At 41.4% G+C, this 25,123-nt stretch overlaps 1 protein-coding gene across 8 annotated transcripts in view; it reads left to right on the top strand.

Moving 5' to 3' along the window:
* Window positions 1-25,123, top strand: part of Rapgef4 (Rap guanine nucleotide exchange factor (GEF) 4) — a 281,014-nt gene that overhangs the window by 229,196 nt on the left and 26,695 nt on the right. For all 8 annotated transcript variants that reach the window (XM_005393203.2, XM_005393202.2, XM_013518784.1 and 5 more), the window contains 8 exons: window positions 1,327-1,415; window positions 5,283-5,361; window positions 19,221-19,371; window positions 21,399-21,487; window positions 22,688-22,718; window positions 22,950-23,028; window positions 24,138-24,284; window positions 24,733-24,830. In XM_005393203.2, coding sequence (XP_005393260.1) covers window positions 1,327-1,415; window positions 5,283-5,361; window positions 19,221-19,371; window positions 21,399-21,487; window positions 22,688-22,718; window positions 22,950-23,028; window positions 24,138-24,284; window positions 24,733-24,830 — 763 coding nt within the window. The remainder of the gene's footprint in view (window positions 1-1,326; window positions 1,416-5,282; window positions 5,362-19,220; window positions 19,372-21,398; window positions 21,488-22,687; window positions 22,719-22,949; window positions 23,029-24,137; window positions 24,285-24,732; window positions 24,831-25,123) is intronic.

The following is a 25,123-nucleotide window of genomic DNA, read 5'->3' as shown; positions in this document are numbered from 1 at the left end:
CCCCAGCTTCCCTTTGGTTCAGTGCACTCCCAGGATCATTTTAGCTACCAGCCAGCTCCCATGAAGACACACAGCACTTGTTTCTTGCTCAGTCCCAGGCTCACTCCACTCACCCTCTGCTTTCACATGCACAGGGTTGCGTATGAACCCATAAGACGGGAGGTTATGACCCCGAGATGTCATATGCGAAAGATATTCCTGGGACCTGCAACTCTTCCTGCAAAATCTCAAACAGGCGAGGGAAGCTGCAGTCTCCAGAGCTGAACTCTGCCACTGTTTTCTGAACAGATGAGAATGTTCTTTTCATTGTTACTATTCTTTCCTGTCATTTTGCCTTCATTGAAATGCCGAGCAGAAAAGCAAAGGCGAGTTTTGGAGAGAAACACCAAGATCATCTCAGTGTGTTTTGCCTGTAGCTCTCACTGTTGGTCACCATCTTGACCATGACTGAAACACCCCACGTTCAGTTTAAAAAATAAATCTTCCCATGCTGATGGGAGAGCACTCCGGTTGGATCTCTTCAAATAATAGCTAATGCACTCCCAAATACTTTGCATTTGACATTTAAATAAATCAGATACATTTTTGTTTTTTGTTTTTTTTTTTTTTTGTTTTTTTTTTTTTTGGTTTTTCTCCGGTACCGGGAACCGAACTCACGACCTTGCGCTTGCCAGGCAGGCGCTTTTGCCGCTGAGCTAAATCCCCAGCCCCATATCAGATACATTTTCGATTGCTTATATATTTCCTATTTATGATGCCTCTGGAGTTGGTGTGTTTCTTCACTGATGTTTGGGATTTTGTTTTCTTTTCTCTTGTTTTATTATTAGCTGTATTTCCAAGGCACATACCAGTGTACAGTTGGGAAAGACAGAGCATTCCAGAAATAGGCAGGGGAATCCAGTGTGAGACTGAAATTTTGCTATGAGTAACCCATATATGGATAACAAGTTCACTGTCGTTCCCCCTCCTGAGCCTGCACTGCCCTGGAATTTATATGTTCCTTTTCATTCCGCTTTGGAACAAGGCTGAGGTTTCTTAGTTTCCAGACTGCTGGTGCTTCTCTCCAAGAAGTTTACTTTAGTTCCATGTAGGGAAAAAAGAACAATGTTTTTAGTAACTACTTCAATAGGTGGTTTTCCTATTGTGTGAATTGGGCAAGGTACATGGTCTTGCTTACCACGACGGGTATATTGTTCACAAGTATAGCCCGTATGGCTCCCTGGGATCTCAAGTCAAATAATAACAACAAAAAAAAAATCTTCAAAAAACATTTTATTAATGATTACCCCTTTTGAAAAACTAATGACATTTTTATTTCTTATCCAGGTATACTGTGATGTCAGGAACACCTGAAAAGATCTTAGAACATTTTCTAGAAACAATTCGCCTTGAGCCAGCTTTAAACGAAGCAACAGGTATGCACACTGTACAATTTTGTATGCCCACTAGATCCATACATAGCATTGAAAAAAATTCTGACATCACTCTCAATGTGTATGCCAAGGCAGCTTTAGAAGTGGGTTAAAAAAAAAAGAAGTGGGTTATGTGTTGGCATTGAAAAGCATCCTGTGTGGTTTATACAGAAAGCAGTGCTTCTGCCTCCTGCACTCTTTCTCTCGAGCCTGGCTGTCCTCCCAGATACCTCAGTTTCATTCATACGTATCAGAAGTAGCATTCCATAGGCATCTCCTGTTTTATCATTCTATCCCACCTTCCAATGGCATTGATTAGGTTAATGTAAACTGTATCTGTTCCCATAAGGCATTTGAAATTGCCTACCTAAAGGGTATGGATACACCTTGCTCCAAATGAGAAAAAAAGATTCTCTTTGCAGTTACACTTGGTCCAGAGTGTAACTAAACACCACCCACACTGGTTTGCAACAGCTGCTCTAACAGAGTTCTACAAACTGGATAGCTCAAATGATACAACATTTGGTTTTCCCAGAGTTCTGGAGGCTGGAAGTCCAAGGTGAAGGTGATGGTGGTGTTGCTTTTCTTCTGAGAACTCTGATAAGGGACCTGTTCCATACCTCTCTCCCCTTCTAGTTTCTCATTTTATAATTTGGTTATCAGAGGAGTTTTTTTAAGGAGCAAATGAATGGGAGAGAGTGAGCCAGCATCCTTGGCTGTTATGCTTTAGATCAGGAATGTCCCCCAAAAGGCTCATGTGCCCACAGGCAATGCCTGTGGATGATGACTGGATCGGGGGGGTCTGTACTCAGCAGTGGAATCATTCACTGGTGAGTTCCGCAGCTGAGTGTGCTCTGAGCTCTTAGAAGGTGGAGCCTCGCCGGGGAGGTGGGTCACTGGGGGAGGGTATGTCTCCCTCCCTGACTCCTTTCTATCTCTGTTTCCTGGCCGTGATATGAGCAGCTTCCCTTCTCCAGACCGTTCCACCATGCCCTTCAGCCAACTATGGACTGAAAATAAACCTCTGCTTTCAGACACTGGCTTGGGGCACCTTATTTTCAGCTCACTAAGTTGGATGCCATGGGTTAGGTAGAGTGAACAAGAGTCAGCCTCTTTTGCTCAGGAAACATAATCTGCTACAGGCCATGATGAAATACGTAAATAACTTGAATAGAAGGCAGAAAGTGGTCAGTGCTTCAGGGGTACAGACTGGCCAAGGGGACCTGGGAAAGTGTCACAGTGAGTACAGCCTTTAAGTAGCCCTGAAAGAAAGCTGGTAAGTAGTACTAGGTGGGACCGAACGTTCCATACTAAAGGACATTATTAGTGCTGACACTGAAACAAGCAAGGAATAGCTGGCAGTTGGTATTTGCTGTACTGTCATACACCCAGGTACAAAACGGAAGGTAAGGTCTAAGAATTTGGGGTACCAATCTTATAGGGCCTTAAATACAAAACAAGGCACTGGGTAGTAGTTAAAGATGTCTGATCAGGGAGGCTGTGGTAAGAGCTTTGTTGGGGAAAGGATACTCTGCATTTAGGGGCAAAAAACCGTTAAGGGACCAGTTAGGCAGGGATTTCTTCCAAGAGGCACACATAACCTTGAATAAACGAATAAATTTCCAGGACTGTAGGTCAGGAAAAATGCAGTTGATTTTCCCCATGTTTAATTGTTTGTCCAGGATATGTGATTGCATAATGCAAGAAACTGAGCTTTCTCTAAATGAATACTGTCCCAAAAGTAAGAGACTGGCACATTAAGTAAGAGACTGGCACATTAAGAGACTATAGCATCTAAGAAAAGGCATATAAGATCTTTATACCCGTGAAAAGGAAATACAATTGATTGATTCTCAGAAGGAATTGGAGCCTAGAAATCATTGTGTTCTGTGGCTGGCATGTATGGTGTGATTCCTGATCTTTCCTTTCTTGATGCTAGAGGTAAGGCCAACATAATTAGTATCAAACTTCATTCCCTGCAGTTTTCTGATTATTTTTGTCCTATAAGTAATGTTCATGCCTTGGAAATAAGGAATAAATCAATATCTTTTCTCATAAATCAAAGATACTAAAACTAATATCACCACTACTATCCTGAACAAAAGGAAATAATTCTAGTATAGATACAGTGCCTGAAATATGAGTATAATAGAATAGAAGACCTTTGACATTTAGGAGTCTACAATACAGTGAGAGATGTCAGAGTTATAGTGAAACTTGTTTACATCATGATTTCCTAGGCTTTCAACTTCTCAATATGATAGTACATTTTCTTAATTTACCAAAATATAAATTTTTCTACCTAAGACTTATTAGCTTCCTAGACTTTCAGATTCTATGACCAACATTAGTCATTGAGTGACTAGGACCATTTTTGAGTAGAACATGATTGTTCTAAATACATCCTCAAGAGTCATTCCAGGTGAATAGAGAACAAGAGAAGAGTGTGGTCAGTGCTAGGTAGCTGGCCATGCCAAGTGACCAGCTACCCTGCCTTGCAACACCCAAGTCAAATCTCTGAGTTAGAAAGTTTTAAACTATTATAGGGCTGGAGGTGTAGCTCAGTTGTAGAATACATAGCCAGCATGTATGAGGTCCTAAATTCCAACCCCAGCACCACAAAAATAAATCGTCTTAAAGAGATACAGAGCATGGGCCCTCTGGGTGGCATATAAGCAAGCATTACCTCTCCTATCCTTGGAGAGTATATAAAACATAAAAAGATGACTCTAGATATTAAACTCAGACAAGCAACATCCTTTTGTAATTTAAAAGAAAGCTTCATGCATCTTCTGTCTGGCACCTTCTCTGCTTTTGTGTGGTTCAGTATGGTAGGACTGGAATGGCAGGGCACTGAGTGATGACAGCTGAGATTACATGTTTGAATGAGTACGTTCATGTTTTTAATGAAAATCCAATGACATCTTGAGATCTACCTTCCAGGAAACATACACCTGGGACTTCTGGATTTGTCTGCATGTACTTTCCTATCAATCCTAGTGGGGTGGGTGTAGTCTTCGCAATAAAAAACCTGCAACAACTTCAAGATGAGACAAACAAAGCTTATCTTTGGGAAGCAAGTGCCTTTTTTCCCTTGCCATCCCCCACCTCTTGCCTTCTTGCAAGATAGCTTCAAATGTGGTCCAGGCATCACTTTCACCTATTGGATAGCTTTTGTTCTCCTCCAGTGCTGCGTACAGCCTGTATGGTATCTGCTTTTGCTGCTCCCCCACCCCTGCTCATCAATTTTCTCTGCTTTCCCTACCTCCTTTTTCTACGATCCTGTCACTTTCTTACCTCTCACTGTTCCCTCTGGAAATAAGGAAGAAAAAAAGATTTTTTAAAAAACTGTGGTGTAAGGGCTGGGGATATAGTTCAGCGGCACAGAGCCTGCCTGGTAAGAACAAAGTCGTGAGTTCAATTCCTGGTACAGAAAAAAAAGAAACAACTATGGGGTAAAGTAGACAAAGGAAATGACCAGGTATTAATTCTGTGATTATGATACCACCCACATATGACTCTTTAGTTATATATATTTTAAATTGGGGTTGAAGGTATAATTCAGTGGTAGCGTGCTTGCCTAGCATACCTGTGGCCTTGAGTTCTATCCCAACCTACACACACACACACACACACACACACACACACAAATGCTTTGGGGGCAAAGGCTGTCTCTTGTTAAAATAGTATACTTTTGTCCAGTGTCCTAAGAATTTGATTTTTGATCTCAAGCTCTGTCATACGAAATGCTTCTGTATTCAGCAAAATCATGAGTATGAGAACCAATGGCCAAGAACAAATGAATCCTTTTACCTTCCTAAAGATTTCCACAAGAACCTTATGTCCTTTTCTACTTTTTCCTCCCTCCAGATTCCGTTCTAAATGACTTCATTATGATGCACTGTGTTTTTATGCCAAATACCCAGCTGTGCCCTGCCTTGGTGGCCCAATATCCTTTGGTTCTGGTAAGTCCCTGCTTCTTCAGTGAGTGCGGCCAGTATGGACCTCACTTTGCCCTCTGTGCGTAGCTCGTGGCCTGGGCAGTGTTGTGTTTTCCACTCTCTTCAGATGCTGAAATATCACCATTTTCCCCTGTGTAGGCTTTAGCTCTCCCGGCAGAGGTCAGCCTTGCCATGTTTAAGGGTTTCCAACTTATTACCTGTGTGGAGAAGTATGAACCAGCTTACCTCATCTTCTGTTGCTATAACAGAATACCTGAGATGGAAGTTTATAAAGAAAAGAAGCTAATTTAGCTGGTGGTTCTGGAGGCTAGAAGTCCAGGATTGGGCAGCCACTTCTGGCAAGAGCCCTGCCCCATGTCATCACATGACAGAAAGTCACAAGGGAAAGTAGGCATGTGTGGAAGGGTCAAAACACAAAAAGCAAGCGCCTTAATAATGACTGGTTCTTACAGAAACTAACCCAATCCTGAGAGAACAAGAACTCACTGACTCCCATGAGAACTAACCCAGTCCCACAGAGAGTGACATTAATCCATTCACAAGGGTGTTGCCCCCATGACATAACCACCTCTTGAGGTTTCCACCCCCTCTCAACACCTTATGTTAGGAATCACATTTGAACATGAGCTTCAGCGGGGCAAACCCTATGCAAACCATCGCACTTGGAAAGGTGACACTGGCAAGAACTACGCATGCCTAGGAGGACCACTGGAAAGGGCTGGGATATAGAATCTGGGAGTACTGTTAGGGACAGCTCCCTGACCTTGAAGCAAGACTCCATGCCTCTGATGGCTACCTGAAAGATGGACTGTGGTGTGCTTATGTTCTTGCCCTAAGCAAGGTATTAACCAGGTTGCTAACCTGGTGAGATAAATATAGGTTACCAGTGTGAGGTAACTTTCACATTCATCCTAGTCTAGCACATCTTCACCTCCAGATACCAACATTTGTTTGTTTGTCAATATTGTTGCATGGACTTTTCTTTTTTTTTTTTTTTTTTTTTTTTTTTTTTTTGAGACAGGGTCTCACTATACAGTTCAGGCTGGCCTTGAGCTCACTTTGTAGCCCAGGCTGGTCTCGAACTCACAAAGACCCTCCTGCCTCAGCCTCCCGAGTGCTGGGATTACAGGCATGCACCACCACACCTGGCAGTTGCATTGACTTATAAATACAAAACTTAAAATTCTGACAGTTCCTCTAGATTGAGTTTCTTTGGAGGCTGCTTTTCAGTAGTATTTGGAATTGACGAATCAATAGACAGTGTCTGGCACTCAGAGAGCATTCAGAAAACATAGGTTGAACAGAAGAAGTGAATATTGTGAATGAGTTTCACCCTCATCTTTGGGGACCATGTGAAAGTATATTTTAAAATTCTGTTTTATTTTTAAAGCATCAAAAATGTTAGATCCCAAAATACTTCGGCCTTTTTGAGCAGCTAAATATATTGAAAGAGAATGTCTTTATTTCTTTCTTTTTGAGCAATCCAATCAATGTTGGTGTGTTTTTCCTTTTTCAGAATTATAATTGCCCTACCTGATTCTCATTTTCTTGCTCACCCATAATTCTCTTTGAAGGCAACAGAATGTATGAGGATGGGAGATTTGAGATGAATGTATTACTCAGAGGGAGCTGCAAGCGTGAGATTTGGGTGTTTATTTGCCTGGAAACTATCTTTCCAGGTAATGACAGCTTAATGAGACTTACATATATTATATATTCTTTCTGGCTCATCTTCAGTTTTTCTTCAGAAAATTAACACATTCAGGCTCTCTCTGCTCTCTCTTAACGCCATACATGGTGATCATTACTAGACCTTGGAGACTTATTGAAAGGAAAAATACAAACCACCGCTGAGTTCAGACTTCCTTTTTTCAGTGGTTAGCATGTGGGTAAGCCTAGGACAAACAAAACCAAGAGAAAGTGAGACTCAAGAGGGCCAGATTGTATCATCTTTACAACTCAGAGCCCTACATACTAACCTTGTGGTTTTGTGCAGATTCTGATCTCTTCATTTTTTAGTTTGCTCTCTTTAAAGAGTTGATGGAGGACATTCAGATAACTAACTTCTGTTTTTAAAATAGCAGCTCCTGGAGGGAAGGTCCAGGCCGTGCCAGATGGGGAGGAGCGGGGAGAGTGGCATGGGTCGGGGAGAGGAAGACAAGAAAAGTAACTATAGACTCGATCACAGAAGACCTGTGATATCCGGTCCTAATCCCTTTCTCAGGAGACTGGGGAGATCTGGGACAGCTGGGTACAAGCTGTACCACCTGGTACGCTCAGACCACCCCTTCACAGCTGGTCCTGTGAGAGCTTAGATTCTGTTCATCGATTCTATTTTGAGTTAAGTCTGTGTGTCGAGCCGCAGAGAGCATTGACCTGTGCCGTACCGCTTCATCCTTTCAGGATTCTGTTCAGTGAGGATTAGGTGTATTTTACAAGTGTGGACCCTGAAGCCCCCTTCCCCAAAATAGACGGGCCTGCCCAAGGCAAGCGGCAGAGTCATCCAGGCCTTAGGATTCCAAGCCCAGAGTTTGTCATTTTTTTTCTTTTTACAACTTACCTATTTAAAAGCTTATTTAACTTTGTAATGAGTCTATACCCTTTAATTAGAGTTTAAGAACATCTCTTGACAACATTTTGCATGATGCATGCTTCTCTGCTTCAGGTGGCTGAACCAAAGCAGGCCTAATTTGTTGAAACCAAATAAAGTACCTCGTACAACTTCTATTCATCCTAAAGATTCTCGGTGATTTTCTGCATGCATTCCTAAAAATATGTATGTGTTCAGTTTTAATAGTTTCCCTTAAGTGCAAGGCTCTTAGGGGGCCTGTTTTGCATATTCACCTGAAGAGCACAGGCCATCACAGCAGGCCCACGAAGGGTTCTGTCTGCAGGTCAGTCCAGCAGGGAGGGTGGAGATGAGGACTCTGGGCCTATGGACTAACCCAGCCAGCACTGTCAAATGGACAGTAATGGAAATGTTTTATATCTATGCTAGTGGCTCAGTGCCACTAGCCTAAAATTGGTACTGAGAGGAGCTAAATTTTTCATTTTATTCATTTTCATTAACTTAAATTTAAAAGCCACATGAGGCCAGTGGCCCCCACATTTGATAGCACAACTCGAGTCCTTAAGTATTAGGATCTGAAGCCTCAGGCATGAGTTGCTGGGGTGTCACAGCGAGGGAGGATATTGCAGGTGACCAGGAGCTCATCCTGCTGCCTGGAAGCAAAGAGAAGAGCTCTATTCCCACAGTTGTATGTGTGTGAGTGCTTCTGTGTCACACTGAGAGCTCAGGGGTCCGCCTCCTGCCACTCAGGGAGATGGTATGCGAGCTCGTTCTATTACCTATATTCGGGCTTCTTATGCAGGCTATGGTTTTCTGGCCATAAGTAACATTAATCACGTCTGACTAAACCTAAGGAATAAAGGAATTCATTAAAAGATAACGGGGCAACTCCAAGAGCTGGCGGAGTCCGTGGAGATCCCAGGCCTCAGGAAGTGGCCTGGTGGGCAGGAACAAAAGAGCTGGCTGATGGGGCAGATTCACTCCATACTCCTAGGTCCTCTCCTCATCCCACATCCTTGGGGAGGAGGTCCTAGTTGGCCTGGCTTTGGTCACTGCTGACCTCTTGATCAACCAAAGGCAAAGCACTTTGCTGCATAGTCACAGAGACTGTGCCAGGAAAAGGACAGAAAGTACAGAAAGGAATGAAGAGCAGACAGAAACAACAAATATGCATGCCCTGCTTAGCAGCACACCCACCCGCAGCAGGGATGTAGAATGTGAAATTGGCCAAATGAATTAATCCCCCGTTCTTCACGTGGGTACAGGGACAGTAAAATACTTAAATGTGGGCCGCTCCGTTTGTCTGAGTGTTTCCAGTCTTTAACATCTCTGACTTTGCAAAGCAGCCCTGTGAAGAAGTCGGTACTTTTCACTGCTCTTTTTCCAAATCAGTAAACTAGGATAATGAAAAATTATGATTTGCTCAGAGGAAGGTAATTACTGGTACAGAAAAGATTTGAGCCCTGAGCTCATGACACCTATTTCTGTCCTTAGTCCACATTGTAGGTCTCTTCCAATTCTGCTTTTAGTGTGGAAAAAGAAGGTAGGACTGAGGTGAACATTAACGTATCAGGCCTTTTATGTGCTAATGAGAGAGACTCTCCATTCATTAGGTACACATTGGACAGGATTTGACCTGATGAATACAAGTGCTTTATAATGAGTTTTAAAATCATATTTGTTCAACTTCTACACTTGTCATCTTCAGCCTTTTTAACCTTTTTAAAAATCTATATTTAAAATGCAATTCAGTTTTCTGTTAGTCTTTAAAAGAAAATTAAAACCACTGATATATAAAGCCCTGTCACCTCTAAGTATAACCATGGCTAACATTTTGGTGTGTATCCTTCTAGTCATATATATGTGTGTGTATATATATAATATATATTCATATGGTAAATCATTTTGTATGCTTTTCACTAAACGGCATTTTATGAATATTTTTCTGTATCATTAGTACCTCTCCATACAGTTTTTCTAAATATAAACAACTTTGTTATCATTTAAATAAAATATTACAAAATTGTCAGTTACCACAAAAAGAGACCAGAATAATGCACCTGTGTCTCACTACTATTAATAATTTCACATAAAACATTCTAGCATTCTGGAATAAATTCTGGAATGCCTTGCTTTGAGTATTTATTGCCAAATTTCTCACCTATCATCTGAATTGTCTGCTTTATAATTAAATTCTGCCATCTTCTTGCTTGTACATATACAAGCTACCCTTCAATTCAGTAAGTGGTCACAACCAAGCTAATATTATATTGAATTTTAATAACTGTGTCCTTGATTCCAAGGGCTTCCATGTCATTTACTTTATCTTGCCATACTCATTCCCCAAGTGGGAGGCCACAAGGATTGGTATAGTATTTAATTCATTTGACATAAGACAGAAATCAAGGCATAGGGATGCCAATAACTGCTTAAGCTTCTGCGTATCCTGGCAGATGTTTGGAGGAACTCCATGTAGATCTGATGGAATTGTGGTTTGCAGTGCATATTGTAGTTGACTTCCTAGCATGTGCGCTATCTTAGGGGGTCAGTTTGGCCACTCATAGTAATTGGCTGTCCTTGCCAACGAACAGTTCTCAGATTGCAGGCCCAAGAGAGACTGAGCCAGGGGAATTCAGAAAGAGGCATCCTGGGCTTCTGGGTGAAAACACTTTCAACATTTAAGACAGAAAATAGGAAGCTTTAACTCCAATTGCTAGCAGCACCTATTCTGCAACCATGAGGGAAATGAAACCTGGGATAAAACTGACATGAGTCTACAGTCATTAAAAAGAGGGATCTATGATGACATCGCAAGCATCAGGACCGGTTCTGAAACTTACCGTGCTAGTAGGTGTTTGTGTTTATGTCAGTGAATATAGATCTTTGTTGCTTAAGGCAGATTCTTACTGCAGCTTAAAGAATCTTAAGTGATAAGTGGTTTGTATTTAAACTTACAGAAATTTAAATAATTTTGGGTGAATATTTTCTATGGGCATACCAATTTTCTTTGGTTTAGTTTTCAACACAAATTTTATGTTCTCAGTATGGAAATAATTTACTTAGTTTCCTGAATTAAAAAGAAAAATAGAATATGGGCTTGCACTATGTTTTAGCTCAAAACTGAGTCATATTTACTTTGTCCCTAAACAGAAATAAGCATGACAGCTTCCCTTTCTGGGAAGATAGGATCTCTTTCATTCATAGCTCTATGAAACTGATCTGGAGAGGTTGCCTTTATAAATTGATTTGGGTTCTCACAGAGGAATATAAATCAAAGTTTGCTTTTCTAATAGATGAAAGATTTACAAGAAAGCATTAGGTTCATATTCTTTACAGGAAGCCAACATTTTAGAAACATTCTTTAGATTTCTTTAAAAAAAAAATCTTCCAGCGAAAATTTGATTGAAGCAAAACCTTGCTGTTGTATTTCCTATTTGATCCTGAACAGTATTTGATCCACATGCTGCCATAAGAGCAATTTCCTTTGGCAGATATGCAAGTCAGGAATTTATTTCCAATAAAAGAGACTTGATTTGATGATGATATAAACATGATGTGCCACTTGGAAGAAAATGAACCATCTTATCAGATATTCTGCAAAGTATTCATATACATGTTTGCAACCTCATAGCAATGCTGTGAGGTATGTACTCTTTTAATCCTGTGGGTTATTTTATAGTCAGGAAAGTAAGATTGAGCAGCTAATTAATTTCTCCAATTTATACAGCTAATAAATATTGATAGAAAATTCAAATTCAGGCAATGTGTTGAATTGGGCCTTCCCCTAACTGCTGTGTTCTAGGTACAGGTCCCTGGTTTGAAACTTCAAAGGGAAGTTCAAAGAGCGAGAGACTTCTAAAAATACAGGGAATTGTGTAGATTAGTGGGGGAAAATATTCAGTTCAAAAAAATTAGAGTCATGTAAAGAAATTGACAGCACGAAGGTGCGCCTGTGAGCTCAGAGTTAAGGTAGGTACACTAACACAGAAGCAGCCTATGTGGGTATGAATAGTGTCGCAGCATTCAGTCCACAAGTGCCAAGTATCAGAAAAATTCTACAAAGGTCAGTTGTAAATATTTTTGGAGATTTCCAGAAGACGGTGGGTAATAGTGCTCATTGCTAAGGTTTACTGAATGCTGTTTCAGATCTAGATCCAAGGGGCCAGGGATATAGCTCAGCAGCATAAACGCCTACCTGGCAAGCGCAAGCACCTGAGTTCAATTTCCGGTACCAAAAAAGAAAAAGAAAAAGATCTAGATCTACATGCATTACCTGTATTATCTTATTTCATCCTTAACCATGATGCTATGAAGCTGACTGAAGAGGAAATCAAGGCTCTGAACAGTCAATGGCCTTGCAAAGGATTGCAGAACTTGTAAGTGGGGAAGCCAGGATATGAACCTAGGTGGTCTAATTCCAGATCTTGCATTTGAGAACTTGAATTTGCATTCAAGGGAGAAGTAGACCCCAGTGATCGATGATCAGGGTGTTGGGCTCCTGCACGAAGACAAGCAGGTAATAAAGGGGCTCCTGGTAATAGTGGGGAAAACAAAAGCTCTGAAATTAGAAGATCTTCGCTTAAGACCTGCATCTCCCAAACTGCATTACTCAGCAGTTATCCTTAACTTCTGTGAACCCTTTCTGTATAGTGGGGTAATTATACTTGCCCTACCCACTCACTTGGCTGTTGTAAAGATCAAATGAGGTTATGTGTGTGAAAGTACATTATAAACCTTGAAGTCCCACATAAATATTACCATTATATCGTACCATCATGAGAAGAATCTGGCATAATGAAAAGACTGTGCAAAAGCTTTGTCTCATCAGTGGGCAGATGACCCCCAAAGTTTTTGTTGTCAGCTACATGCAGAGATCTTGTATGCAAAGCGGGGTTTTCAAAAACGACAACATTGAAGAGTATCAGTTTGAATATTGATAAGTGTTTTATAAATAGCTGCATAATTAGCATGTACTTACTGCAAAAAAATATACATAATATTTTGTTCCCTGTTGTAGGCTGTAATGAATCTGCTTCCTCTACATCCTAGGAGGCTTTCACTTACTTTCCCTGTGATAATTTTAATACACGGAACCATTATTAGCTGAATTAAGAATAAGTAAATGAGCAGTTAAAAAATACAGAAAAATTACAGGTGCCTGTGGTGAGTAAGATAATAACTAGGTAAAAATATATGAAATAATTACAGTGTTTGAACGGCAGAGCTGGCATGAGGAAAATGACTCAATGGAATATTAAGCCTACTGTTGGCGGGGTAGGAAGACTATAGCCCGCACCGTGGCCTTCATCCCTTCTACTCTCAGCCCTGGAACTGCACGCAGCATAGATCCCATCTGTCTCTGCCAAAGCACATGAGGCCCAATGAACTGGTCCAGCTCAGTATGACAGTCACTCAGAAAGCTTGTCATCCTTTGGGTTATATACCCAATGATAAGAGTTTCTTTTTAAAGGGCATGCCAGATGATTTGGTATTGGTATTTGTCATTGTTTCTGGTGACATTGAATCCTTCAAGAACTTAGAATGAACCTATAGTCTCTATTTGACATGTTGACAAAATAAGATTTCAGGTAATTTTGATAAAGGTTTTTAGAAAGCTGTGGTCTTATTGAAGTTTTTTTGTTTTTTTTTTTTTCTTTAAGAAAAGTGTGTTCTCTGTAGCATTGCAAAATGTATGACTAAATTGTTGAAGGTAAGAAATCAACAAACATTTAAGATTTTTAAATGTTTCTCTGTGCCCAGGCTTTAGCCCGAAAATGCAGAGATTCACAATGTCTTAAAAACCAGTTGATGCCATTAAGGATTCTGATGTAATGTTCCTGGGCAGTGAGGAATCTTTGTTAGAAGAGAAGCTCAATTTGATTTGAATGTTTGCTTAATCACAGTGAGCCAGGACTTTGCTGCTTAACATGAGATTCAAGCCAGCTGGTGCGAGCAATAGCAGGGGGTCCTGTGCAGACAACAGCAATTCCAGGCCCCCCTGACCCTTGGATTATGCAGACAGCAACACGTACCTTTTGATTTTCTCCATGTACCTTGTCTGCTTGATGGATTTTCTGGCATGGCATCAATTTTACTCCATCTCAGATGAATTTCCCTGTTACCCAGCAAACTTTTAAATCACCTGACTCTGCTACAGAATATATAGTCAAGTAAAGAAATTAATATTGCAACAGCAAGCAGAAACACCAAAGTGACATCCAGGATTTGGAGGCAGATTTATTTAACATTGGATGGGCACTGACTAGGAATCAATTGTTCCTCAAAATGTCAGGATCCAAAGGCTCAGGGAGGGAGGTTTTTATGGGGTTGGTTGCAAAGGGGAAGCACAGAGGCAGAGTACTGGGCTGTCTTTGATCAGTTCTTAAAGTATGCACCATAGTAACCAGCTGTGCATCACAGTGACCAGCTATTTCTACAAGACAGAAGTAACAGGAACTGTAACAGGAACTGTAACCTGGGTAGCTAATAGACTGGCTGGGGGGCATTTTCTGCTACAGTATGCATGATAGACAAAACACAACTGTATAAGCAGAGAGAAAATCATGAAAACATGGTTTCTATTCTGAAGAGTTCCATTGATTTGGAAAAAGTCACTTTACCTCATTCTGCCTCAGCTTCCTTACCTCTAAGATGACAGAGTTGAAGGAAATACTATCACAGAGCTCTTGAAACACAGATCTCATAATTCCCTGATTCATCTGAAACCAGCTCTGTGGTCTGTGATGAGTTTGGTGACTTAAACTGTTATGATCCTTAAATTATATTTAAACTATAATTGTATTTAGAATTCTAATTTAATTGTATTTAAAATCCTGGTTTGGTTCGTAATTGTAGATTCTCTGATAAACCTTTAATCATAGATCTTCTAAAAGCCTAGTGAGATTATTGTGGGAATAGGAGCCCCAGGACCTCCCTAGACCTATTTCAGACACAATAAATTGCACATAAAGTCTTCTCCAGGTCCTTAAAAATCTGATTCAACAGACTCCTCAGGAAGAGAACAGTATGTTGCCTGTGGAAGGGCAAAAGCATTGAGCACATGCCGATTCAGCTATAAAAATAGTATTGCCCCCCCCCAGTGTAGTAAATAAACATCTGTGAGGGAAAAGGCAAGGCTTTGTAAAATAAATCAGTTCTTCTGTTTATTTTCCCAGAGGCAAAAATCCGTAACTTTCATGAGAAGAGGGAGAAAGCCCCTCCTAGTCTCTGGCATTGGTCAATCCTGTTTCCCAGGAGGCTGTGGGGTCACTCACTGGGGACAGGGCACTCAGCCCTGACGTAGGAACCCCACTTGCTGGATCAGCGCTAGGAATCCTGAAGTTCAGAAGAAAGGAAGGAAGGAAAGAAGGAAGAAGGGAAGGAGAGAGAAAGAAAAAAAAAAGAGAAAAGAAAGAATGTCTTTCCTGTTAGAATTTTTGCTTCTCAACAGCAGTTATGCTTCGCAATTTCATGAGCCCAAGTGCCAGTCTCTAGGCACTGTCACCAGTGTGTGGGATGGCAGGTATGACAATAGTAGAAAGCGCACTATCTGGATTCACGCTACATTTAATCTTAGCCAAAAGGCCAAGAAGAGATGCTATCTGGATTTATGAATCTTGCTGTTTACTCAGTTTGCAGCCTTGGGCAGATCTCTTTTTCTCTGAGCCTCCGTTTTCTCATCTGTAAATATTTCCTCTTTAGGTGTGTAGAGAGCATTACATAGTAGTCACGTGAGCACTGAAGGTGTTTTATAAGCTCTTTTCACATTTGAAGCCTTGTCCTACTAGTTTGCATTTTATTATCCACAAAAGACATCTGTATCAAAAGGACAAGAAAAATCTGTCTGAACTCAGAGACAATATAGATTTAATTACCCTGTGACCCTCCAGATTAGCCACAGATGTGCTGCTGATATTGCTGTATCCAAAACTTAAGTGTTTGCATTGCTTTCTTGAGTTCACATCCAGATAACCTGGAAAATTAGAATTATATCTATTTGATACTGATTTAATGTTTCAAACCTTTCTGCTTCATACGACCAAGGAAAACTCTCATTCATCCCATTCTCTCCCTTGTGTCTCTCTGTCTGTCTCTGCCTCTCTCCCTCTCTCTCTCTCTCTCTCTCTCTCTCTCTCTCTCTCTCTCTCTCTCTCTTTCTTCCACCCTCCTCTTACCTGTTTCGGGCACACCACCTGCACCTCCTCTTCAGCATATTGTGTGGTGTAATATTAAGTGTAGACAGGAACTATGTCCATTGTATCACTCACACTTAGGCCTGTACTTTTCTCAAAGCCATCTCCTGATTATTAATTGTGATTCAGTTTGAATGATTTTTTTGTCTAAGTACTTATAGAACATTTGGGTATCTTTTTTCAAAAAATGTATTAATTTATTTGAAAATGCATTTACTTCTTTAGCACATTGACTATCCCACCTTGAGGTTATTTTTCCTAAATTTAGGCTGAGGACTCCTACTCTTTATGCTAGTTCCATAAAAGTTTCCATTTCCTTTGTTTGGTATTACCATTTTTGAGTGATTCAAACTTGTACTGCATGTGCAGTGAAATATTTATAGGGTCCTATTTTATACATAACTGAGGGCACAGGGTGTTCTTTTAAAAATAATAAGACAAGATGAAAAATGATGTTTGCACATTTTTCACAGTACAGGCTCATCAGAAAGCTGTCTTCCATGGACATTATCACTTAGATCTAGAAAAGGAACTAGATGGAGGAAGCCTAGATTGAGGCTCAGGGTAAGGAACATGGATGTGACCCATACTGGCATTGAGGTATTCAGGGTAGCAGCTTAGGGAGTGAGCTCAGAGTGAACTTGGCTTTAAAACATATTCTGTTCAGATTTCAGTGTTTTTGCTGCCTCCTACTTAATTAGTTTGGCCTTCTCCCATTTAGCCATGCTTACTTTGTCCTTTTTATTCTTATGCCATGGAAATGAAAAACACAGTACCAGCCAAAGCCTGTAGACATGTAGAACCCAGGCTTCTACATGTCTTAGTCCATTTTCTGTTGCTGTGCTAGAATGCTGAAGACTGGGTCACTTACAAAGCAAAGAAGTTTATTTAGCTCACCTTTCTGGAGGCTACAAGCTAAGACCAGGAGGCCTCATCAGCTCATCTTCTGGTGAGGGCCTCATGCTGCTCCATGCCTAGCAGAAAAGTGGAAGGGAAAGTGTATATGTGCAAAACAGGGAACGAACAAAGAGGCTAGCCTGTTGTATAACTACCCACTCTACTGACGCTAATCCATTCCCAAGAGAACTAATTCAGTAGCTCAAGAAAGATATTAATCTTTCTTAAAGGCCCACCCTTCCAACATGGCTGCATTGAGGAATTAAGTCTCAACCAAAGTTTTGGTGGGGACAAACCATCCTCAAACCATAGTACCATACGAATAGAAGTAACCATAAAATTAAATATGGAAAACTGCTGTATTTTCATTGTGTTAGTGGTGCTCAATTTTCATTAGATCGAGTTTGCTTTCATGACAGCTGAAAGAGAGATTGGAAATTCTCTCACCTCCCCATTCCACAGTGAGTAAATGGCAGTCTATACCTGTTAAATGATTCACTTAAGACCCTATACAAGGCAGCAGCAAAAGGACACAAGGCCTGATCCTCTGACTAGTGGGGAAACCAGTACCTGTGTTTCAGTCAATCAAGAATCACTTCATTAGCATCCACTATATACCTGGCAGTGGTTGTACCTGCCATTAAAAAATGGTCATAAAATGTTACGCCCAGCATTGCAGTGCTTTAGAGGGAAAAACTGAGTTATGGATGCATACAAGCAAGAGACCAAAGGGTTAATCAGAAAAGAAATAATTTTCACATAAAATGATCTTTCTTCCTTTTTTATTGTAAGCTCGGAGAGAATTGTGGCAATACAGGTTGAGCAATTTTCCTTTTTATGAATCTCGTGTTCAATTTATGAAAGCCATTTTGCAACCCATTTACATGCAGTAAACCTTTGCTTTAAGGTTCTGTCATTTACCTTGATCATGATTATTTATAGTTCTTTCAGAAAAGGCCCTTTACTGGTTTAGCTCTCAAGCACAGCACTGCCACAGGGCAGCTTTCTACAGCGCCTTTTAAGTCATGGCAGTGAGCTAAGATGTGGCCGGTCTTGCAGCTCAGGAGTGTTGTGCAATGGGACCGAAACTAGATGGAATCAGGAGACTCAGACTCGGAACCAGCTCCGCACTCATAATGTCATGTCTGGCCTTCTGTGCTCCCTTTGTGCTGCTTTGAAAAGGAAATGCCACTTTCATCACAAAACTTTAAAACAGAGCCCAACTGGGGAACTTTGTGTGCAAGCCACAGTGTAAGTTGTAAATGCTAAGTTGTTTTATGAAGTGGTTTTGTACAATATGAACTACTTGTAAATCACCACAAATGGAATGGTATGTCTAAACTAAAATACTTCTTGGTGACCTATCCTATTCTCCCTACTGTAATCCGTACAGGAGTGTAAGCTGAGAGCAGGGCCCTTTACTCTTGGTACTGAGTAGGCATTCAACTAAGTATTTGTTCTGTTAACAAATTTCTAGGTGAACGCCATTGCACATGATATGGAATACAAGACAAATTAATACTTCATATCAAACCTCATGACTAAGGTGGCTATCTAGCCATAAATGCACAAGTTGACAATAGAATATTTGTGGTTTTAGGCAAGAGAAGTATGATTAAAGAGTGTCTGAGTATTCACCAGAGGACTGCTTCAGCAGGAACCTTTCCTCTTTCTAACACAGAGTGGGTTTTCCTACATCCAGCTTTCCTTGCCCATGTGTATATTCTGTATGAGCCAGAGCCCTGGCAGAACTAGATGCCCATCCAGAAATGTTTAACTGAAATGTATGTAATGAGGGAGATTATAGAGATGTGGCAAGAATTACGGGAACCAAAAAGAGATGGCATGGCACCCAGAGACAAGCCACAGCAGATGACTTTGCTACCCTACCAGGTGATAGGCACGGCAGAACATAGGGAAAAAATAGAATTGAAGCTAGACACACCAAAAATCCTCATCAACACAAGTCCAGGTATAGTCTAACTGCTTAGACAACTCCCAGGTCAAAGTCAGCAGGAGCTAACAAGAGTTCTGTATGTTTGATACAGATGCTTTAGATAAGATTTTTCTCAATGGCATAAGGGAGAAATTTCATCATTCTGAAGCAGAGGGCTGTTACTCTGCCTTTGTAAGTAACATAGTGCAATGAGTTTGAAATGGTTAAGTATCTTCCTTGACTCCTTGGCACTTACCACGCCCAGCCTTCTCAAGGTACAGAGCAGGAGAAATTGGATTATGCCCTCAACAATAAGAGACGAGTCATCCGCCTGGTTCTTCAGTGGGCTTCCACGTATGGGGACCTCCTCCAAGAGGATGACGTGGCCATGGCTTTCCTGGAGGTACGTGGGAAACATTCTTTCTGCAAATGCGCTTTTGTTCTATAATATAGGAACCTACTCATAGACACAACAGTTTCCCTGGAGAAACTGTAATAGCCACTTATAGACTGGTAACCTATTCATTCATTGGAAAGGTACTGCACACACAAAAAATCATCCATTGTCTTCTAGTTCAATAAGTGGTAGCATTTTCGTGTATTTTCATCGGGTCTCTTTTTCTTTCCATGGTTTATGTAGCTGTAATCACATTAGTACCCATTGTTTTGCAAGCTGCCCTTTTCATTTAACTTTATATAAGGACTTTTGCATTCAGTATAGTCTTTATAATAAAAATCATGCAGTAGCTATGTCACAGACATATTTATTTGTACCCACACTGTTGGATATTTACATTACTTCCAGTCTGCACCTTCCTAGGATAATTGTGCAATTAATATTTTTGTGCAAGTAGATGTGTCCTTGGTTTCCTACGTGGAAGTGGGATTCCTCAATCAAATGGTAGATGTTTTTGAGTGCAGCAAAGCACATCATTTCATTGAGGAATTACTAGTACAAGAAGTGGGAGGCTATATGGTCATTCTGAAGGGACATGGTTTACTTCTGTGTACACTACTTCTTGCTCAGTTGCCCCTTTCCATCCCGTGGCTCTAGCCCCACCTTACAGAACTGACCTTCGCTTTTGGTCCTAACATACAGTAGCCCCCTCTTATCTGTGCGGAATACCTCCCAAGACCTCCAGAGAAGCCCTGAAACTGCAACTAGTAAAAATCCTGTACTACTGTGCTTTTTCTTATGTGCACCTTCCTATATGCACAGTAAGAGCTGAACAATAACTAACAAATAGAATAATTATAACAACATGCTTAATAAAAGTTATATAAAGCTTCAATATTGTTTATTTCTGGAAATTTCCACTTAAAAGGTTCAGACAGTAGTTGATTGCTGGTAACCCAAACCCTGGAAAGTAAGACCCAAGATAAGGGGGTAGGGGGACAGCTGTGTTCATGCTCCCCTCTCACTTTAGTGATGACCTTGCTTCTGTGTAGGTGAGAGACATGTGGCTTGTTTCAAGCTTACAGTCTTTTTTGTGTATTCAAAAATGAATTCTCCAAACGAAATGTGTTCCCTCTCTCCTGCTTCACTGTGTCCTTTTTGGGGAGGCAGAGGAGAAGATGGACTGTAGGCATCCCTCAAGGATGTGGAACGAAATATTCTGAAAGTATAAGGAATATAGCAGCTTAGAGTCATACACTAACTTATTCCCATCCAATACAGAGCCATTCTTCTGGTGAACCAAACCAATGCTGAGGGCACAGCTGCTGCTGAGTTATCAGCGTGGCTTCCAGGGATTCAGCAGAGTCTTGAATGTAGTGTTGAAAGCTATGCCTGCAATTAACCACACTGATGATAAATACTGAGTCAGTAACAAATGCTAAAATAATCTTAAAGATGAATGTTAAGCCCGGCCCAGTGTTGCACACCTGTAATCCCACTACTTGGGTGGCAGAGGCAGGAGAATTGCCATGAGTTTGAGGGCAGCCTAGGCTGCATGGTGAGTTCAAGTCGGCCTGAACTACAAAGTGAGACCCTGTCTCAAAAAAGAAAAAAATAAAATTTCCCTGAAAAGAAGTTTGAGATAAGAAGATGCTCTGAAAGTGTAGACTGTAAGATGAGCTGCTGCAAAACATTGCGTTACATTGCATTTCACCTGAATATCATATAAATAATTCATTTGCAGTTTTTTTAATTTTTACTGTGGTAAAATATATCTGACATGAAATTTGCCATTTTAACCATTTGTAAGTATACAGTTCAGTCACATTCATTTCATTGTAATATTGTACAATCATCAGCACTATTTCCAAAATTTTTTCTTATTTGCAATCTTGTTTTTCTCTCTGTGTCCATGAAACCATGGTCTGATGATGCTAGTGAAGCAGATGATGTGGGGACGTGTCTTTATTGCTCTCTACAGAAGGTGCACCTTTGCAGTTCTTGCTAAAACCTGTGACCTTTGCCAATTACAGGAGTTTTATGTGTCTGTATCAGATGATGCCCGGATGATTGCTGCCCTTAAGGAGCAACTGCCGGAACTGGAGAAGATTGTCAAGCAAATGTAAGGAAGGGCTTGGCTTGGGAGGGTGGGGGCATGAAGTGCCTGCCTCAGAATCAAAACATCTTCCAAAGAGTCCTTTCCTGGAAAGAGAGGGTAGCGGGAGGGAGGAAGGGAGGAAGGAAGAAATGAAGGGAGGGAGGGAGGGAGGAAAAAAGAAAGGAAGTAGAGAAGGAAGGAAGGAGAGAGAAAGAAAGAAAGAAAAAGAAAGAAAGAAAGAAAAAGAAAGAAAGAAAAAGAAAGAAAGGAAGAAAGAAAGAAAGAAAGAAAGAAAGAAAGAAAGAAAGAAAGAAAGAAAGAAAAAGAAAGAAAGAAGAAAGAAAGAAAGAAAGAAAGAAAGAAAGAAAGAAAGAGAAAGAAAGAAAGAAGAAAGAAAGAAAGAAAGAAAGAAAGAAAGAAAGAAAAGAAAAGAAATGAGAGAAGGAAAGAAAGGGAAAGAAAGACTTCAAGCTAATCTTTTAATAATCCCCACAGAGCGGCTGGGGATTTAGCTCAGCGGCACAGTGTGTGCCTGGCAAGCATAACGTTGTGAGTTCGATCCCCGGTACCAGGGGGGAAAAAAAAATAACCCCACAGAGCTCTGATTTGAGCAGACAGGTCCCGGGCATAGGTGACCACAAGCCAGATGAACAGAGCCTGGGCCTGTGTTCAGCTGCCTTGAGGGTTGGAGGACTGCCAAGAGAAAGTCTGGGAAGGCAGAGATCCCCTTTTGGGGAGTTCAGCTCAATAAATGTGGCTGCTGTAGGTTCAGAGTACTAAAGCCAGCAATAAAATGGTCAGTGGCATTTCAAGGGAGTTCGAGGGCCATTCCTTATATGGAAGATTCACTTCCTGCCACCAAGGCTGTTGAAGGCAAATATTTGTGTCCTCCCAGGGAAAGCAGGTTTTCACATGTTGTCATTTATGCCACAGATTAAATACTGGAGCGTGAACACGAGAGAGACTTTGAAAGCTAGAAAGCCTGGTGTTTAACATCAGTTCTCCCCAGGATCCACCTGTGACAAGAGCTGGTGTTTTTGCAGTCTCCCCAGGCTTTGGTCTCTCAGTGCTAAAAGGAGGGAGGCTCATCCTGCCTCCCAAAGGGAGTCCGTGGTTTCATTTCCTAACATAAGATTAAAGTTGTATCCAATAAAGCGATCTGTAGTAACAAAGAGGAGCTTTTAGCAATGGTGTTAAGTGATGTGCTTTCTCTACTTCTCGTAGCTCAGAAGATGCAAAGGCCCCTCAAAAGAAGGTAAGGGGTGGGGCATCCGTTTGGATTCTGTGTCTGTGTCCCATAGAATCACAATTCTCCAAAAATATTATATGGCAATATAATAATATAAAAGTGATATCTTTTTCGTAAAGAGAACCTGTATTTGCTTTATTTCTTGGCACTGACTGCTTCTCAGCTGCGTTTTCTCTGAGTTGCTAGCACATGCTGGTCAGTCCCTTTACCGCACTCACCGTGGTTGTGTTTTGACAGCACAAGGTTCTTTTGCAACAATTCAACACGAGCGATGAGAGGGCCCAGAAGCGCCAGCCTATCCGAGGCTCTGATGAGGGTGAGAATTTTCATCTCAGTTTTGCTCCTGTAGAATATGTAGGGTCAGATTAAAGTCTCCCTGCTGAGAATCATCACTCTGGACCCACAGAAAAGCTGTTCTTAGAGCTGCCCTTTGGGTGCTGGTTATTTATGTTCTTGAACTCTTGCACCCAGAGTTGAGGTGTTTGTCCACCCTTGGCTGATTCTACTTCTCCTGAATGCCACCTTTCCTTGGAGGAAATGCAGATTGTCTCGGGGCCTGGCTGTCAAGGCCACCACCTTTGGGAACAGCTGGTAGGAAAGCAGTTGGCCCTTTGTAGCCACAAAGGGAAAATGGAACCACAGGGCCATTAGCAGAGCCGGGCAGCTGGGGGAGGTGCTCTGGCCTGAGCATAGCCTCCTTATCTGCCCTCAGGAATGTGAAAGTGTTAGCTTTTGTTTGGTTGCCCAATATTTCTCCAAAGAATCACAACCACAAATAATCATAATAATGATAAAAGTTTTATTTCAAGCCACAAATGAATCTTGTAATCTAGGAGTGCCTTAAAACCCACGAATGGCAGGGTTGTTGCCAAGAATTGTTGCCAGGGTTTGTCCGGTTAGAGATGAGCCTGTGGGTGCCATTCACTGTCTGCTGAGCTGACTCCACATAAGCCATGTGGCCCAGCCCAAGAGCAACACAGCAGTGAAGCAAGTGAGCAGGAAAGTCAGCATGTGTTCACGGCTTCAGAGGCGTTACTGTTGACTCCCTGTCCCATGCTGGGCGACGATCACCTAGTAATCAGCCCACAGTGTGACACTTCCTCTGTTGTGAGAAAGAATAACCAGGGATAAAGAAAACCCAGAACATCGGCCTACACATACTTCTCATTTTTTCCCATGACCTATTTGTGGTTTTTCACAAGTGTCTGTTGGTTTTTAAATTGGGGGTGTTAGCCACCTGTGCTTCTATGCTTAGGCCATTCTAGAAGGAGGCAGTCATATGTGTAGCTGTGTGTAAGTAAATACAGTAGTAAGAATGGCAAGATGATGTAAATGTGGGAGATTGCCCAAACATTTTGCATAGCTTAGAGCTTTCATAAGAAATCCCAAGGCCACTCTCCCATATGGTTAATGGTCTTTGTACAGTTTTGTTTAAGGTCTATTGCATGGACCACACCTACACCACCATTCGGGTGCCAGTGGCTGCCTCGGTGAAAGAAGTCATCAGTGCAGTAGCCGACAAGCTGGGCTCTGGGGAAGGCCTGATCATAGTCAAGATGAGCTCTGGAGGAGGTAACAGTCATAGTTCATATTTGGTGCTTTTGCACAAAGGGCGTTCCCTCTCAAGAGAAACCATGCCAGAAGTTAGTGTCGCCACTCCTGGCTGACCCAAAAGGATGACTTGGCCGGGCATCATCATTATCTAGAAACATAACTTGTTATAGAAGTAGCCAGTGCAGCTTTGATATATACATACAGTTGCAGTGCAGAAGTGGGTGCACTGACACTCAGGTATTTCCGCTGCTGTGGTGTGGTCACTTCTGGTGGCACCCTGAGTACTGTGTAGCTGCACGAGAGCAGTGTCGCTTTTATTCAGTGAGTCCCTCTGGTCCTGTATTTTATGCAGTCGCTCTGCATGTTCCGGTAATTCACCGAGCTGGCAATTTGTTGGTGTGATTAGGGCCGTGCAGCAAATCTCAGATGTATTTAATAGGCAATCTCATGTTTTTTATGTTCACAGAAAAGGTGGTGCTCAAACCTAATGATGTTTCAGTATTTACGACGCTCACCATTAACGGACGCCTGTTTGCTTGCCCGAGAGAGCAATTCGATTCGCTGGTAGGTGTGATGGTCGCCTTGGAGCAGCTTCTGCAATCAGAAAAACTTGTCTGGAGCTTAATTTTCCAGTCACATTAAACCTACTTGCTAAAAGTCTCCAGTGCACCTTAGCTTGTTCTATCCTGCAGGCCTCAGGTGTTTGCTGGAGATGCTCTGAACTTTAGATTCTTTTGTACGAATCAGTCAAGTAGCGCCACTACTTGGGACATAATCCAGCTTTCAGGACTCCATTGTAATTTGCCTTATTGCAATGTCCCCAATTTTTTTTTTTTGGTTTTTTTTTTTTTTTTTTG

Source organism: Chinchilla lanigera, unplaced genomic scaffold (assembly GCF_000276665.1).
Source record: "Chinchilla lanigera isolate Chin_1 unplaced genomic scaffold, ChiLan1.0 scaffold00048, whole genome shotgun sequence".
Classification (NCBI taxonomy): domain Eukaryota; kingdom Metazoa; phylum Chordata; class Mammalia; order Rodentia; family Chinchillidae; genus Chinchilla; species Chinchilla lanigera.
This window is presented reverse-complemented; position numbering and strand designations above follow the sequence as displayed.